The sequence below is a fragment of the Nanorana parkeri genome, unplaced genomic scaffold, assembly GCF_000935625.1.
Source record: "Nanorana parkeri isolate BGI_ZX_2015 unplaced genomic scaffold, ASM93562v1 scaffold1612, whole genome shotgun sequence".
NCBI classification, from domain to species: Eukaryota; Metazoa; Chordata; class Amphibia; order Anura; family Dicroglossidae; genus Nanorana; species Nanorana parkeri.
Window position 1 is genome coordinate 325,000 of NW_017307880.1, and position 19,346 is coordinate 344,345.

Here is a 19,346-nt window from a genome sequence, read left to right on the forward strand (position 1 = left end):
CAGTCCAATAGCTGCTCTCTGCCTCCTTCAAATGCAGGCAGGGTGTATACACTGGGCACTCAGCTACACAGTACTAAACATGTAACATACCAAGTGGTTTAAAGAGCAGCTTTAAAGTCAATATTACCTCTTGGCTTTTTTTGGTAGAACTCTACAACTGCATCTGATTGTAACATGACATTTACACATCACTCAATGTCAGGGTTTGGACATTAAAGTAAACCTGAATGAGTGTATGCCATGGAAAATAAAGACCATAGCTTTATGTGTGTAAGAGGACCAAGACAAACATACATGCATTTTGGAGGATGGACAATTATTCATTAACTTTTGTTGGTTCAGTGTATAAAAAAAAAAAATCAAGTAGTATTTCGTCAGTTTAGCTGTTTATCTGAGCCTTGGAAGTGGTTCAAGTGTCAGCAGAGCAAAGCTGTACAACATCATGCAGTAATGTGCCTACTCCAAGACCACTTCTCGGAATGGGCAGACTCCTGTGGATGGTGGTGTGATGGATAGTGTCTTCGCTTTAGTTTATTTTTACAACCTTATCACGTGAGCTTTAAGGTGCCCATACACCTTACAATTATCTGCAGATTTTCTGTGGTCAGATGGAAAAAGTGTTACAGATTGGCCCAGGTGGATATTACTCCAGCCACACAGTTAAATGTAGATGGAGGAATCTGTTGCATCTTTTCCATCTGACCCTAGAAAATCTGCAGATAAATTGTAAGGTGTATGGCCAGCTTTACACCCATGCTGACAGGTGCACTTGGACGGGTATATATTTTGATCGTTTTATGCTCAAGGTCCGAGCAATATTGTCCATGGTATGCGTCGGTTGTCTAAACTCATCTTCCCATCTGTTGCAATGGACACTTCCTCTGTGTGCCAGACCATCACTATGCTGCACTACTGAATCCAGACACAAACATTAACAGTCACTAGGGATGTTCAGATACCAAGTGCCGTATTCGGTACAAGTACAGGTACAGATAATTTTCCTGCTCCAAGACCAGACTAGAGAAAAAATGTAAAAGTTAGGAGGCAGCTGTCATTTTTACGGAGCTCCTGAGATTTGGGCATCTCTGTTTTAATGTATGAGTTTTTTTTATAAATATATATTCGGCTTGCATCGACCCCATTTTTGTTTCCCAAGTGCTTATACTTGTCCAAGTACTCAGATACAAGTACTGATACATTTTTATTTAGTGTCATGTGACAGTTTTTCTAAAACAATACAGACTCATGATTTCAGGACAGTGGTGGAGCGCCAGAGCCAGGTCCCAGCTGCAACCCTGGTAGTTCTTGTGAAAATGGCAAGTATCGGCACTGGTATCTGAACATCCCTAACTGTTACAAAATTAAGCAAGTCTGCAGAAGAGATTCACAAGAAGTACTGGTAACGCTGAACAACATTATAAACAATCAGGTCTTTGATGAGCTTTGTGAAGGCCTGGATAGAACTGAAAGGTTACCTGAACAAATTTTTTTTACAAAGTACTGTACCACTAAACCAGCAGCTCCTAGTACTTTCACAAAGGTAACGGATTCCCCCCAATGACATGGCTCTGGAATCAAGTTTTAGTCTACATAAAAATAAACACTTTTCTTTACATCACTGAGAATGCAAACATTAGATTGTATGCCAGGTGGTCAGATATCTGGCAGAGTCACATTGTGATCTTCATCTGTTTCAACGCCAACTTCTTCCTGCAACACAATTTCCAGTTACATTGGTAAGTAGTAGGGATGCACCGAAATTAAATTTTTAGACCGAAATTAAAAATTTGGCCAAAACCGAAAATGACTTCCCAACCTTTTAAAACATTTTTTTTTACTATACTGTGAGGGGCTCTATGAAAATATTAGGGGTCTAAACAGACTGATATTTCCCTTTTAAAATAGAAAAAGGGATTGAGAACAGAGTCCTCAATCTCTTTTTCTGCAGCCCCTGTTATGAATGAACAGGAAGCCTCTGTACTGAGTGCTCCTGTCCATTCATAAACTGGATATAGTATCAGTTACTATGTCCACAATCATGGATGAACAGGAAGTAGAGTACCTCCTGTTCATTCATAACTGGGGACGCAGTAAGCATACTGTGTCCTCAGCGATCAGCTGAGTGTTTGTAAATAACTGAGTGTTTGTAACCTGTTCTACAGCCTGACTCTTCTGTCACTGGAGGCCAAGTGGGGGAGGGAGGAGAGCTCGGCCTCTTCTGACAGCTGACTCCTCCCTTGCACCGCTCAGCATCCTGAAAGCTTCTGTCCTTCCCGATGGATGCCGGTCTGTGTCCCCTCGGCTCCCCGCTGCCTCTGCTGACACAGGCGTGGGAGAGCAACGGGCATCAGAAGGAACACATTCACGCTGAAAACACAGGGCCTTTGCTGCGCTGAAATGCCAACCATTGTGGTCAGCCCTGCCTGTTTGTCTACAGACTTCCCCTTCACACTCCACATGCATACACTAATTTCTCTCCTAGCAAAATAATTCTGCTTGCTTGACTTCTATAAACCTGCCCACACATTGTGTATAGGGAAAGGGCTTTCAGAAGATGCAGTTCCACCAGTGTGCCTACACCAATAGGAACTAAGCTCCCAGCAGCTGTTGCAAGAATGAACAAGCCGGATGATAGAAATAAAGCAGTTTCTCTCTCATCCATTAAGGGACACAGAAGGATGTATAATGTCGGGTTATACTGCTGCATACAAAAGGACTGGACACCAGCAAAGAAAAAAGCACAGCCCAGGATAACTCCCCCTATTCCCAGTCTCACTCAGGATTTCCCTAGTGTCCTCAGAGGATGGACATCTTCAGTTTTGCTGGAAAAAGTGTAAACATATTTTACAATTTTTTTTTAATTTTAAATCAATCCTTGCTACATCCCTCCCTGAGCGGGTCTCTACAATGGCAGACATCCGGATTGGCCTTTCCTCAGCCTTGCTTTAGAGTGCTATACTGAGGCCCCACTGGACTAGATGTGAGCGGCTAGCCTGGAAGTGACCTTCGAGCACTGGGTTCTACGTAAGGTGCTTTCCAGTACTAGTTTTATGAAACAAGTTAGCCACAGAGCACTTTCCAGGTCCAGAACTGTTGCAAATGGCTGAGCTTGCCCTTTGTCTGAAGACTCACTTAAATGGTGGAAACTAATGTATACCACAACCAAATACAGTAATATATATCTGGGGAAGGAGGGTCCCAGAGCATAAATATCAGCAGTGTGTGTCCCCTAGATTACATAGAATTGGCACATTTCCCCATTGAGGGAGATCCCACCATAAATGCAATCCTGCCACTATATAATTATGTATAAAACATATCATTTATTAAACACATACAAAAAAATCAATATTAAAATATAAAAGCACACATATATATTGCGCATGATTCCCACTCGGCTAGTTACTGATGAAAGAAATTCTATTGTAGAACCCTCAAAGTCATTCATATATGAACTGCACGGTAGCTGAAACATGTTTGCAGATTTCTTATGGAGCGGATTAAGCAGATCCTCTGTGCTCACCAATCTGTGTGGGACACACATACAACTTTTTCTGTTTACCATTTCCCCAACCTCCTGTAGGCGGCAGTATAACCAGGTGATGTAGAAAGTGCAATTTGTAGCGTTTTGTTTTCTAACAGCGCATGTTAACTCATGACCTTGTTAGCACACCACAATGCAAGGTAGTGTGCTACAATGTAGGTGTGTTGTCTGCTACTGTAATAGTGCCTTGGGGTGCCATTCAAAATGAACAGCACTGTGATTTTTGAGCTTCAGCATGTGCTGCGATAAGCCGCATGTTTTAAGGAGCGTTACTGCAATGGAAATATGCCGATGTGCCCTAATTCTCCAAACTCTAGACATCATCCTTTGTATACCAAGGGTGAGAGTGAGTACAACAGGACAGATTCTAGGGCCATCCTCTTATCACTGATGGAACAGGCTTATTCCTCCTTACAAGCAGCCTGAGCCCAGGGGGAAATCGCCAGTCTTACGCTTGATATGAATACACTAGTCCATTATTCTGTCCCACATAAGGTTTTCCATTCTGCTCAGTATACACATTAAAGCCAAGTTTAAAAAAATAGTGTACCTGGTAAAGGGGAATATTTCATTCAGTCATTGGGGTTACAAATGCTTGAATGAAAATAAAGTGTGACTTACATAGAACTGCTTCTTACTTTTAGGATAACCTTCAAGGATAGCATCAAATATGTCCATAGCCTGTTATAGAAGAAAAAAAAAGTATTAGACGTCTCTTAGGCAGTGGAGATTTGAAGAGATGGCAGTAATGTGGGGTGAATAGAGGGGAAATGAACAAGGGACATGTTGTCCTTCCAGGTACACGAGTGTTAGTAGACAGAGGAACTAGGCATGGTCCTGCTTTGGTGTGCTTACATTAGAGGGAAGCGATAAGAGTGTTACGTTATTGGAGAAGGGGTAGGAATGGTCATGTTTGTTGCTTTAGCTATGTCCCCATTAGGAAGAAGATGTTCTCATCCATTCTGGATGACACTGTGGCTCACTATAGTACTGGGACAGGAAGGAAATGGAAAATGTTAATACAGACAGCAATAAGGACCCAAGAGTGGCTCTGATCACAAAGAAAAAGCCTGAAGATATTTTACCACACACCGTGTTATGGCGGCAACGTGGACAAATGGGGACACAGCCAGCAAGAAGAACCTGACAGGAGTGTGTGTGGGAGACAGCCTGCCGGGACCGGTCTAGCAGCCAGCCAGCTGTGAGGTTCAGGCGAGTATATCCTTTTTCATTTACTAATGTCCTCCTTTGACGCAAAAATCAGCATATAGCGGGCTATTGCAAAAATAAAGTATATATTGAAAAGATATTTAGTTTGTTTTGTTTGGCACTCTCCTTATAGCTTGAGCAACAACAACCTGACAAAGGTTGTCCTGACCATTCCCCTTTTGTAGTGGTTATTGAAAGCAAAGGCTATAGCTGAATATTCCCAGGGGTGCAGTGTACAGGGAGGATAGAAGAGAACCCCATAGTATTCCGCTGAATGCAGGTGAATCTGTACTAGCGAGGGCTAATGAATTTAAAAGGGCATTGGAGGAAGAAAGTTAAGAGAAGTTAAGGAGGTGCAAGCATCAAACTACAGCGTTACCAGGTGCTACAAGTACATAAGTGGAGGATAACAGAACAGAGAGAGGATTGTTTTAGTAAAGTGGGAATTAGCTCTGGCAATACTGAGAGAACAAGGGGTAAGGGAATAGGATGAAGAGGGCAGGAAGTAAGATGAGAAGAGGTAAGAGAAGATCAAAGATGGAGAGTGCCTAGCAAGTCTAAGATGTGGCGATCATCACATGTGCCTGAACTGACTGCTACAGACATTGAGCGTGGGGAAGTGACACTTCATGTTTACATTGGATATTATCAGCTAAGATAAACTCACCCAATATATGGAAGTTGTTTTTCCTGGTGTACTAATCTATGGAAGTGCATTTTATATGTTTTTTTTATTACATGAAATACATGTGAAGTTTTTTTGTGATTGCTTTGAGAACAGTAATGCTTAAAACTAATCAGCGGCTGAATAAAGAACCTGTTTTTATGTGACGGGTCATTAGAAGAAAGATTTCACTCGTTCTATCAGCCTTCACCTGTAGATACAGTACCTGTATTTGGGACAAAGTACTTCCTGACCTTCTTTACAATAAGGTCTTTCTTACCAGATGACAGTCTGTCCATTGATTGGTGAATTCTTATCACGAATATACACACAGATTCAACTATTGCACTTTCAAGATTATTTGGACTTGAAATGGACTTGGTGTCATCTTTTACACATGTGACTTTTTACACATCCTTTTTTGTTGTTTGATTTTTTAGTCTATATATTATCACAATACTTTGTTGAACAGTTATTCAAGTTGTTTTATATGCTAAAGTAGTGCAACATGTACACATTTTTGCTACAAATATGACTAGAACTTCCGAATAGTGTATAAATCCAGACTGTGTGCGAGATCCCTCCGATATGGTTCAGGAACATTTCTAAAAGCAGCACATCTGTTTGGTTTGCCATAGCACAGTTTTGCAAAAGCTACATTTAAGGCAGATGAACGTCAGGTTGTGCTTTAGCCTTTTCAGGGTTGGGGAAAAAAAACTTTCAAAACTCCTGACCCAAAGTATAATGGACTTGCTTTAACAATGTAAATACAGCTTCTTCACTCCCATAGACATTTGCTGACTCCCCGGATCACTATGTACTACAATAATTCTAACCAACCCTTTATATTCTGTTCTTCAAAAAACAACTCTTTTAAAAAAAAATAAACTACTGAATCTATTCCACATTTTCTCAGCTCTTACAGTAAAGAACACTGGGGGAAATTTATTGAAACTAGAGCAGACAAAATCTGGAGCAGCTGTCCATAGTAACCAATCACCTTCTCTTTTCAGGTAAGCTTAAAAGGAGAACTATGGGGTTAAGTCTTTTCCCCATAGTTCTCCTTAGGGTAACGGGAGGACACAAACTAGCGTCCTCCCATCACCCTAGGCTCAGTATACCCCGATCTACTGAGCCGACCTGTGACAGTTTCCTTGTCACAGGTCGGCTAGAACTATGAGGTGAGTGAAGAGCACTCACCTCATAGTTCTCCTTTAAGGGTTAGTTCACACCATGTGCAATGCAGCCCGGTCCAATTCTGGCCGGAACGCACTGCATCGCATTGCGGCCGGCTCACTTTTTTGCTGAGCTGGAGGGGGCGTGGTGGGCCATTGAAGTGAATGGCACCGTAGCCACGCCCCCCGGCCGCAATGCGATCGCCCGCACGGGATCGCAAGGCATATTGTACCTACAGTGCGATCAAAACAGTGCTTGCAGCATGTTGATTGCACCGGACCGCACTGCAGGCACAATGTGCCTTGCGATCCCGTGCGGGCGATCGCATTGCGGCTGGAGGGCGTGGCTACGGTGCCATTCACTTCAATGGCCCGCCGTGCCCCCTCCCGCCCGACAAAAAAGTGAGCCGGCCGCAATGCGAGGCAGTGCGTTCCGGCCAGAATCGGACCAGAACGCACTGCTTATGGTGTGAACTAACCCTTAAGAATGAAAGAGAGAAGCTGATTAGTTGCCATGAACAACTGCTCTAGATTTTGTCAATTGGATGTTAAAGCTCTTTTCTTCCAATTACAAGCTGTGCCCTCAAGTCTTTTGTGGAGGGCCACTCATACAACTTGATCCTATTCCCAACCCCTTTCTTGCTTACACCTTACCATTCTTTTTCTTTGTTTCCATTCTTTACAGAAATTCTTCCGGTCTTTGCACACCTGGGGATAGAAGATAACCAACATATTACAAAGATCACCTGCTGTGGAAATAATTCTTTAGCATCTGTAGAAACAGTATACAAAAACTTTGGTGGGTAATGTAGGTTTCCTTCAGGCTACAAAACCAGCACCCACAGCCTCTTCCCCATCTGCTCCAGTGGTCAGAGGCCCGCTGACATCAACAAGCACAATGATTTTTGGAATTGACTTCAGTTCTGCTTTAATCCTATAGAAATGTTGTGGAAGGATCTAAAGTGAGGAAGCCCACCAAAAACACTGATTTAAAGCTGTTCTGTAAGGAGAAGCGGGTTATAATTCCTCCAAGCTGACATGCAGAACGGGTCAACAGGTACCGGAGGTGTTTAGTTTCTTATAGCTACCTAAGGGGAGCACACCAATTACCCAAAGCAAAGCTACTCATACTTTTTCCACACACAAATGTGTACAGTAACTTTGCATCGTTTTCCTCAATAAATACAGTAAAAAACATTAATTTTGTGGTTGTTTAATTGGGGTCTCATGATCTGGTTTTAGGTCACATGTATACAAAAATATAAAAGATTCAAAAAGGTTCATCAGCCACCACTGTATGCGGAAAACAACAAGAAGAGCAACCAGTTTACATTTTAGTAGGGCTGCAACAACTAATCGACATAAACGATGATTGAAAAAGTTGTCAACTTTTTCAATCATCGATTAATCGGCTTCTGATTGGTTGGCCCTGTTCATGGCTCCACACACGCTGCCCGCCACACCTCCTCCCCACCTCACGCTCGCCGCTGTCAGACCTGCCCGCATCCACGCTCTGCACCTCCTCCGCGCCTCACGCTCACCGCCCGCCCAAATCCACGATCGATAAACTAAATACTATTTCTGGAGGGCTACAGATGTCTGGAACGGGGCAACACAAAAATAAATAAGATGAATACATCTTAAAAAAGATAGCCAAAAATGTTTAGCAATGAAGTCTTACCTTCTCCTTCTCTTCTGGTGTAACATGATTGGTTGCAGATTTTATCTTCTGTAATTTTTCCTCATATCTGTGACATTCCTCCTTCAGCTCCTTAATTTCTTTTAGCATTTCTTCAGTGGTCATTGAGCTGTTCAAATCTTTCAGCTCTACATAAGACATAAGGTATTGTATGTGTACACAGGTAGAGAAGGTAAAACGTATTGTCAAGGGGATAGATTTTGTATACAGGGATTGTACAGAGATAAAATATAAATGGAATCAGATATGAGAGTTTATGCATTCATTTCACTGTTGTAATACAAAATGTACTTATGAGAGTGTTAGCCAGGAACAAGCTCCCTTCAGGTATTGAGAGAAAAAAGTGACAATACATTTTGCCTTCTCTAGGAGGTGTATTTGTAAACACTTTGCAGCCATTCACCCTACAAAATAGTATATAATTAATATATATCCTCTTTCTAGGTCGAATGTAATATCAGGTAATACTGCATTATGGCCACTAGATGGACCATAGTGAAATGATTGCATAAACTTTACACATAGCAATCTGTGAGCTGAATGCACATTTATGAGACATAAGAAAATGCACTTACTTGGTATGGGGCATCATGCATACTTTTTTTAAAAAGTTTACCAATATTTAGGAAAACAGGTCTTCTTAACTAAAAAAAAGTTTTTGACCAGGATAGCCCGATTGTTTGTTGGTGGATCAAGCTTCATTTAGCTGATGCCAAGGTCACTGCTGATGTCAGAATACGCAGTTTAAGAAAGGGGTTCCCAGGTTTCTCAAGGACCTTCTTGATGTTTGGCAGGCGAGAATATTAATTAGGAAGACCAGAATCTCCCCCGCCTCTCTACTCTGAAGTCAGTTGTCAAGGATCACAAAACAAGGAATGAGATTCCAGGCCCAATTATCCATATTTATTTACAAACACTCAGCTAATGATCACAAAGCACATTCCTCAACTCTGCAGTACCCAGGACTGAGTTTAAAATAGTCTACACAAAGAATGCCCCTATTGCATCCACACAGCCCATGGCTGACACACAGGAAGCCCCCATGTGAGGAGGACAGAGAGCTTTTAAAATGTTTAGGGCGCACACACCCACCCCCCAGCCAGGTAACGCACAATAGGTGGCAGAAGCTTTTTCAAACACTGCAATGGCCTCAGCAACATTTTACAAAAACAATACAAAATCATTTACTAAACACATGCTCCGTGACTAGGGCTGCAACAATTAATCGACATAATCGATTATTGAAAAAGTTGTCAACTTTTTCAATAATCGAATGATCGGCTTCTGATTGGTTGGCCCTGTTCACGGCTCCACCACACCTCCTCCCCACCTCACGCTCGCCGCTGCCAGACCTGCCCGCATCCACGCTCCGCACCTCCTCCGCACCCCACACTCACCGCCCGCCCAAATCCACGATCACGTGACATCAGTTAAGAATGCCTGAGGCTACTGAAAGATATTGGCCACCACCTACAGTAGATTAGGACCAGAAATCAAGGGTATGATAATGTATACATCTTCTGCCCAGTGTAAAGATGGGCGAATGATGACCACATGGCATATGTGCCAATGAGTACAGAAATTCCCCGACTCGGTCTAGTGGCGGTAATGCTGTGTGAACAGCGCCCAGCTTTATGTTGGGCAGAAGATTTTTACATCGGCCCCGAAAGTTAAGAAACATAGGGATTGTTGCTGTTTACATTAACACTAAGCATAGATCTGCCAAGCATGAGAAGTGACAGAAACAAAATCAGAAGTCATTGACAAACCTGATTCTAGCTGCTTATAGCTCTGCTGGGTGCCCTGCAGCTTGATAGACAGTTCTGAGATTTGGGCATCAAGATTCTTGAGCTCGGAGTCACTCACACTGGGAAACTGCTCCTAAATGACAGTAAAAAATGCCTATAGATTGTTATTCATGGGGACATCAGCTGGACTACCAGAGCAGTGGAATTGTGTTTCTTCAGCTCACCTGGTCTGCAAAGTAGATTTTCTGCTTGCCGTAAACTTTCTCTTTGATTTTCCCCTGCTGAGCCAACTGTTCCATTGCTTTAACAACAGCCTAAAGAAGAGAACATATGGTCATATACAGTATATATTGTTCCTGCCACTTCACTGCCATGTCTCTAATAGTAATTATTATTTAGAATATGCCTAAACTGAAGTTGCCCTTTGCCCATGGAGGTCAAAGCAATATGTTCATTCGAAAGCCCATATTCAGGCAATTTTAATGCTGGGTAGAATGGGGAAGGGTTAGAACTGACACATTTCTCTTGCTGTCTTTGTCCCCGTTGCGTATATTTTCCTCCTTTCCTATGGCAGCAAAAGCACATTTATTTTGTAGTGTGGGGAGGTGATAGGACAGGGGCGCCCACAATTTTTCGTCTGGAGATATACTTTTCAAATGACGAGCTCAATGAGCTCTACCAACGAAAAAACACTTGCATTCAGGGGTGGGAGGGGACATGGCTGCGGTGCCATTGACTTCAATACAACCCCACGCCCCCTCCCGCCCCTGAACGCAGGGAGTCGGCCGGCTTGCATTCTAGCACGTTCTAGAGGCGGCGGCGTCATGTCCTCCCGTGGTGCTCGTGTGTCCAAATATGGCCGACGTTGCACACGGGTGTCCTGCCCCTTTCTGTCTGCGACGTCTAAAACATTCAGCCGGCAGCCACACTGGCACCGTGGGAGCATAGCCGTAACTATATCCTTTTAAGCATGAGGCAAGAAAAAAAAAAAACACAGTACTATGTGTCCCCAGTTATTTACAAACACTGGAGTGATCAGCTGATCGCTCCAGTGTTTGCCCTGCATGTACCGATCCTCTGCCGCTCGGCCACGCACACAGGGGGGCTCAGCCTGCAGCTTCTCTTCTGGATCCCCGCTGCTCTCCCGGGCAGAGGCAGCAGGGGAACCGAGGAAAAGTGAAGGGAGCACTTCAGCCGCAGGGGGAGCCGCTGTCACAGCAGCATGGTCGAGCGGTGAGGAGAGAGAGAGAGACACCGGCTGTCAGATCCGGGCCGAGCGGCTCTCTCTAGAAAAAGATGGTAACCGCATACATTTATAACCAGCCTTTGTAGCAGGATGGGAAGGCTTACAACAATACAAAACAAAAAGAATCCCCAGCACACCTGCTAGCTAGCCTGCAACAAAACAAATTACAAGCGCATATTCGATACGCCTAGGTGTGAACCCAGCCTAAGGGCCTGTTCACATGATATCAGGTCCTGATCTGCAGACTGATGCAGTGCGTTTTGACCGCGTTTTTGATGCGTTCCAGTAAAAAAAAAAAAGGCCTGGTTCACACCTGTACGTTTTGTAGCGCGTTCAACGCTCTACAAACCGCTCAAACATGAAAATCCCATTGTTTTCTATAGGTATGGTTCACACCTTGCCGTGTTTCAGCCCGTCTGAACGCGCTACAAAACGGCCTACTCCTGAAACGGTACATGAGCTTCTTTGCTGCGTTTTTGTCGCGTGTCCATTGGGATACAGCCAAGTAGCCATCGGAAACACGCGTTTGGCGCGTTTTTTTACCGCGAAGCGCGGTAAAATGCACGTCACGAAACACGCAACAAGCGCGCATATTCGATACGCCTAGGTGTGAACAGAGCGTAAATCTTAGATATAGAAAAAAGGGTTTCAGAAAAAATGATGTGTGCAGCATCACATCGCATACCTTATATCCTTATAATTTGTACCATCATTTATATATTTGATACCACCACCTCTGAATAGGGTGATAAAACCAGCAACCCTATATCTCAATATATTTTAATATAAGAACAGGAAATATAAAAGAGGGAAGCTGAATGGTTGCCATGGACAACTGTTGCAGATTCTCTCTGCCCCAGTTTTGATAAACTCCCCTCTGTGTGTTACTATGTGCTCCAACGCATATAGTTAAATGAATGCAATTAAAGAAAAAAAACCCAAGCACTGTGATCCATAGTAACAAAGCAATGTGTGTAGTGTGTGTGCCCGTTATGTGAGAGTGGGACATTGGGGGGTTTATTTATTCATTTTTTTTTTTACTAGTGGGGGCTTTTGGGAAGTATCAGAGGGTCTGTTATTTCCCAAATGGAAACCAATATTTTGGAAGTTGATACTCCCTATACATGGTGTCTCCACTAATACCGGTGTTCTGGATTGAGTTTACTCACAGTTTTGCCCAGGCCGTGCTCTCTCTGCAGGTTACTGAACACATCCTGAGTGCTGTATGGTCTGTTCTGATCACTGAGATACTTCAGGATGATACCACCGGCTGCAGAAACAAGAAGCAAATTATACTTAAAATGAGGATACATGCTTTTGCTTAAAAGTCAGAAATATGAGGTCATCTGAAGCACCAACTGTCTGACCTCACACGCTGTCTCACAGCTTCTGAGTGTGCATAACAGCTTCCAATTATAGAGCAGCACAGTTAAAGTGTACTTGTACTTTCCCCATACTAAGCAAAGAAAAGCAAAGAGTCACATTAAAGGAGAACTATAATCTTCCCAATCTGACAGAAAAGCTGTACTGATAGAAATATGCTTACCATTGCTGACCTTTCCTTCTGAAAATGATATTTTCCTGGTTGTCATACTGACCCCATTAGTAAATACTTTGAGTTACATATTTACAAGTATGGTCATCAGGAGTTCCAACTTTAGCAGACTTTCAAGATATGGCAACACATTTTGGTCAGTGATTTAAAATACTGATGCCTGTGGATCAGCATGACAGCCAGGCAACTAGCATTCTCAGGAGAAGGGTGACAACAACCTCTGTATTTTCTTTACAGCAGAGCTCCAAAAAATGGGTCAAGCAAGGTAAAACTTTGGATTGGGGCAGAAGGAGTGCAGGTGCTCCAATTGTGTTGGGGGTTCAGTGTGTTCTAAGTGCAATTAAATGCATATTGTGCTGTAAACTGCATCAGAGATGCAAGTAAGATGTTTATTACAAACACATGTGAACAAATCCTTACCATTACCTGCATAGTCCTAGCCCACAGATCCTTATCCTTCAAGTTGCTCACCAGGGAATTTTCACATCTCCTCAGCACCTTTCTCTGACTACTTCATCAGCTTTGTGTGATCGAGTCTTGCCACACCCCCTCATCACCTTTCCTGACTACATCAGCTGTCTATACTGAGCCTGGCCACACCCCCTCATCACCTTTCCTGACTACTTCATCAGCTGTGTATACTGAGCCTGGCCACACCCCTCAGTACCTTTCCTGACTACTTCATCAGCTGTGTATAATGAGCCTGGCCACACCCCTCAGTACCTTTCCTGACTACTTTATCAGCTGTGTATAATGAGCCTGGCCACACCCCTCAGTACCTTACCTGACTACTTCATCAGCTGTGTATAATGAGCCTTGTCACACCCCCTTATCACCTTTCCTGACTACATCAGCTGTGTATACTGAGCCTGGCCACACCCGGGACCAGCACAGTGGCTCTGTGACAGGGGGATCAGAGGGAGATCGGTACACGCCTCTCTGGTGTCAGAATGTGGAAGTGATATATATTATATCACTTCTGCATTCAGCTGTCAATCTCTGGCTTCAGAAGCTGGAGAAGCAGATCTCTGCCTCTGACGCATTTGACGGGCGGGTCTTTCTGACGTCACACAGGAGACGGAGTTATACGCGGTAGCCGGCAGCCTGATACAATTTTAAATATGAGTTTTTACTGTTTTTCTTGAATAATACATTTTAAATACTGCACCATGAGGGTTTCAATTTGCTTTTGTTATGGCTGAATATCGGGGATGAACACGTTTAAAGAATTGGAGTATGAGAGGACGCTTGAAGTTTCTTTGACTTACTAAACGTGTTTTTGTTAACATACAGTCAGCCTCTGTGGTGAGTGCATACCCATTGTGGGAGCTTTTTTGGGCACGTGGAGAAGCACTAAGTATCGGAACACATTGAATTGGTTTGACACTAAGTTGCTGGATCTGCACTGGATTGGATTTGGAAGGAGTCTTTCTTTCTTTCACTTAAAAGTTTCTCAAATTTTCACTATTATGAATTGGACTGTTTTTTGGACTGATCATGTTTTTTTATCAATTTTTATGGTGTGATTAATTTTTATCAGTCCCATATGTTTCACTGGTTTTGCACATTTATATATTTTGTATATATTTAATATTCATATTTAGGCACTTTATATGCACACCTCACGGGAAGGTTTTGAGAGCTGTACCGTTATATTAATAACTTATTGAGGCTCGACAGCCTTAGTGTAGCAGCTTAAAACCTTTTTGATGCCATTTATTTGCTTCCATTAGCACAGATTATTTATTATCATTATTACACTGCATGTCCAAAAAAAAGTCGCACACACTAATATTTCGCTGGACCACCTTTAGCTTTGATTACGGCCCATATTCACAGTGGCATTGTTTCCATAAGCTTATGGAATGTCACATCATTCACTTCCATCCAGAGTTGTATTATTATTTTTTTTATTAAGATCTTGTAGAGATGATGGGAAAGTCAGGCCACTGTGTAAATTCTTCTCCAGCACATCCCAAAGATTTCCAATGGGGTTAAGGTCTGGACTCTGTGGTGGCCAATCCATGTGTGAAAATTATGTCTCATGCTTCCTGAACCACGCTTTCACAACCTGAACCCGATGAATCCTGGCATTGTCATCTTGGAATATGTCTGTGCCATCAGGGAAGAAAAAATTAATTGATTGACAAACCTGGTCATTTAGTATACCGAGATAAGCAGCTGACCTCATTTTTGGGGATATAACTTTGCTCAACCTAGACCCTATTATCCAATGGAAGGCTCTGACCTCTTTACTTAGCTAAATCCGGGCGGTGACTTTTTTTTTCGACAGGCAGTGACTTTTTTTTCCGACAGGCAGTGTATGTTGTGCTGGTAGCCATATGTGAAGATACTTCACCAAAATGAGCGGTGCCCGCAGTCAGTGACAGATATGGAGACATTACAAAGCTATCTGCTCCCTGCTCAGACCAGCAATTACGAAAACTAGCTCTTCCAGCAACAACTTCTTTTGCAGCTCGGAGACATTATGTGACAGAATACAGAGAACGGTGAGGGAAGCTGAAGCTTACATTTGTGAAAAGGAGAGGAAATGGAAATATGGGGTTAGCACACCTTAATCTTCTGCAGTAAGAGTCGCCTTTGACATTTGTTCAGAATGTCATACAGCAAAGTGCAATGTTTCTGGAACCACCCAGAGACCCTTTATTGGGCAAGGTGATGCCATGTCACTTTGTATGATGAAGGGACCTCTAGTGGTTTCAAAATGATGCACTTTGCTGTATGACATGCTGAGTGAATGTCAATAAAAGTGTCTCTTTTGCTTCAGAAGATTAAATTGGTATTAAACACCCAGCTTTTTTCTAGCTGAATGCATTCCCGGCAACAAATAAAACATGGCAGAGTACATTTTTGTTCTCTATGTGTGCGCCAAACAAAACATTCACCGCAGCCAGGTCCACAGCACTGTGTTTCCTCGAACATCTGGGTAGTGGAGCACACACCCTAAGGCCTGGTTCACACCTGGGCATTTTACAGCGCGTTCCTACGCGCTGTGAAACGCTCAACATGTGAAAACCAATGATTGCCTATGGGCATGGTTCCCACTTGGGCGTTTTACAGCACGTAGGAACGCGCTGCAAAACGCCCTACGCCCAAAGAAGTACAGGAGCTTCTTTGGGGCGTATTTGCCGCGCGTATCCATTAGGATACAGCCGGATAGCCCTCTGAAGCGTTTGTCGCACGGGTTTTTGTTAGCGCAAATCGCAGTACAAAACGCACGGCACGAAACGCGCATATTCCGTACGCCTAGGTGTGAACCCAGCCTAAGTGCTTCACATGCACTAGGGACTGCGTAGACCCCAACCACTAGATATCTCACACAGAGAAGAGAAGGGAAGGGGCTTCTTGTCAGTGCTGTCTATTTCTAATCAACACAAGAAGACTCATCCATAGCTCGAGCTGAGAGCGTGTGCACAGGTTGCTCCACAGGACCCTATTAGGAAAAGGAGACACCCTAGGAGCAGACATCTGGACCAGCGCCCACGTACAAGCTGATTCTGGATGGAAAGGAGAAGGGCTGCAACTAATAATTATTTTCATAATCGATTAGTTGGCCAATTATTTTTTAGATAAATTGGAAAAAAATGAAATAAATATCATCCTTAATTTAAAATAAAAGACACAAATGCAGTGTTACACACAAAGTTTACATCAGAATAAAACTGCATGTACAAATTTTGCAAACGCACTGCATTGCGGTACTGTGCCTTCAAGTGTGGGGGTGATCACACTGTGGGTGGGAGGCACGTTTGGGGGTGCCATTGAAATGAATGGCACTGCAATGCACCTCCCGCAGCAGGACTTCTCAGGCCGAAACCAAAAACATGACTTTTTGCCCACCTTTTATAATTATTTTTTGTAATAATTGTATTCTAAGCACATGGCGCTTGAATAGCTTCAGCCAGAAAATGACAGCTGTCAGTGGCAAGATTCTGCAGAAGGCAACTGAATGTAAATACAGCAGTTAGTGGGCGGATGCAATAGCCAGCCTGCTATTGGCTATTTTAAATTGCACTAGCCAATAGCAGGCTGGCTATTGCACCTGCCTACCGCTTCCTGTGCCCTCCTCGCAGCGTGGAGGAGTGAGCCAGAGGATCCAACCAACTAAATGATAATGAGAAGAGTTGACAACTATTCTCATTATCGATTATGAATTAAACGATTAGTTGGTTGCAGCCATAGAAAGGAGGAGGCAATACAAGAAAGAACAAATGGTAAATTATTTCAATAACACCTGAAATAACTTATAAAAATGCAAGCTTTAATATCACTTTAAGGTGTGCTGGCTACAAATTTTCATCTGATTGGTGTGGCGCCATCGGCCAGTTGCTGCAGCACCCTGCACCTGGCTATATACAATCTGGTGTTCAATGGAGATATATCTAAAATTAGGGATGAGGTTCGGGTACATAACAAATATCTGGGATTTGCAAAGTTTGCATATCACAAACTTCTGGCCAAAAACATCGCAGGTTCACCACTGAAATATGGAACAACTTATAATGCAGTGACTGCCATTTGTTTCTTGTCAGCTGTCAGACGGCCCCGCTGGCTGTCAAAATACCGGAACAATCTGATTGGATGCAAGCATTGTTCAGGTGTTTTGAGAGCCAGTGGGGCCAACTAGCAAGATACTAAAGCTTGGCCCTGTGGGGGATTCCCCCATCCACACTGTTTAGTGTAGATGGAGGAATCTGTCGGAACTTCTTCCATCTGACCACAGAAAATCTGCAGGTATGGCCAGCTTCAGGGAGATCTTACAATTCTGTGAGATAGTTTTATTTATTTCTTTTTTAACTTTGGAATTGCACATGTCCCCAATGTTTCCTTTTTAGCTCTTCAAATGGGCAAAACTAACTAACAAGATTCTTCCTCCATAGACGTCAATGGGGTTTGCTGCAAACTTAGTGAACCTTGAGCTAGAATTGCGAAACCGTACATAGACTGAATCCAGTCTATGTACACAAGAACCTGTGTTCTCCAAGAGCACCCACCTTTCACCATGGCCACCATCTAATACAGCACCATAACACACCTTCATAGCCCACAGTAAAGTACCCCTAACATGGAGTCACGTGGTTGTGTCTTCTGCCCCCAGTCCTCCCCTGTTCTCTGCACATTAGTATAAGAGGCCTGTGAGGAATACACAGTAACACGTGGTAGTCAGGACTCTAATCCTGAATTATCATTACAGGACGTAGATAGACAGCGGTCCCTGTCAGTGGAAGGACACTCACCCCCACCATCCTTGGATTTACTCATCTCCACTACTCGGTCCGATGTCACCTCTCCGGGCAAAGATCGCTATACAGTATACACACACACTTGCCGCCACAGCACCACTCACCCAATCAGTAACATTCACCACTGCGAGGCTTGGAACGCAAACAGGAAATCACGTGTGAACCAAGCACAGCTGACACAAGACTCAGCCAGCTTGGAAGAGCGGGACCGGGGTGTGCAGCGTTCGGTTGAATGGAGCGGTCAAAGTTAGGGCAGTAAGTGGTCGGAGCAAACATGGAGTAAACTGAGATCCTAGAAAAGCTCAGACTTTTCTGTCTCATGTTCCAGAGACATTGGTGATTATGTGCGCACTAACATCATTGTACAGGGAGAAGAGTGACGGAGATTGCATTGTCAGCGTTACAGTGTGATGGGGGAGGAGGTTACGCGTGGATGCACCCAGATCGATGGGGGACCAGAATTCGACACAACACCGTGTTACAATGTGACAGAGAAAAGGGGGTGTAGTGTCAGCATTTTAAGGCTGCAGGGTAGGGGGAGATGGATGAAAGGTTGATAAAGTAACTGTGAAGCGGGGTTGGGATGCTGGGGGCAGGGTGTGCGTGCAATGTCAGGGAGGGTGGTTAGTAGGGTTGCCACCTGTCCCTGATTCACCTGGACAGTCTGGGTTTTGAGTCCTGTATATGCTGTTTTCGGGTGTCAGGCCAGCTGAAACCCAAACTGTCCAGTTGAATCCAGGACAGGTGGCCACCTTAGTGGTTAGATGATAGGAGTTGTATTGTTAGTGCACTGCTGCAGGGTGACAGTGTGGTGTGTGGCAGGGGGTGTAGTGTAATTGCTTTGGGGTTACATTTGGTAGGTGGGTGATGAGAGGGTACAGTTTCAGTGCTGTGGTGGTGCAGGACATTCAAGGCAATCTGTCAGGGTATTCGTGTAGCCCCTGCAAACCCACCTATTTTCACCACAATCTTCATCTGCTTTGTTCCACTGTCAGAGTTGGGAAACCAACCCGGGGTAAGTTTCATGTCAGATGATGTTGGCACTTATCTGGGGTTGGAGATGTCGCTGCCGACCTCACATGGCGGTGCTTGGGTTCGGTGATTTCTCTGAGCACTACATAGAAACTGTTACAGCTCTGTCCAGCATCTCCCTGCAGCAATAGGTGATTAGCAACCAGCAGTAGTTGACTTTCAGAAGTGATCTGCTGCTGCACAGCTGCATGGGGGAAGATGATATATATA

General features: G+C 43.7%; 1 protein-coding gene across 1 annotated transcript; it reads right to left on the minus strand.

Annotated features, from left to right (window-relative positions):
* Positions 1 to 1,637: 1,637 nt before the first annotated feature.
* On the minus strand, positions 1,638 to 18,130 carry PSMC3IP (PSMC3 interacting protein). The gene is made up of 8 exons (XM_018570856.1): positions 18,099 to 18,130; positions 12,455 to 12,555; positions 10,264 to 10,353; positions 10,061 to 10,172; positions 8,274 to 8,419; positions 7,247 to 7,300; positions 4,166 to 4,225; positions 1,638 to 1,710 (listed from the first exon to the last, which is right to left on the minus strand). The coding sequence occupies exons 1-8, from the start codon at positions 18,121 to 18,123 to the stop codon at positions 1,654 to 1,656; spliced, it is 645 nt and encodes a 214-aa protein (XP_018426358.1). The 5' UTR covers positions 18,124 to 18,130; the 3' UTR covers positions 1,638 to 1,653.
* Positions 18,131 to 19,346: the final 1,216 nt, after the last annotated feature.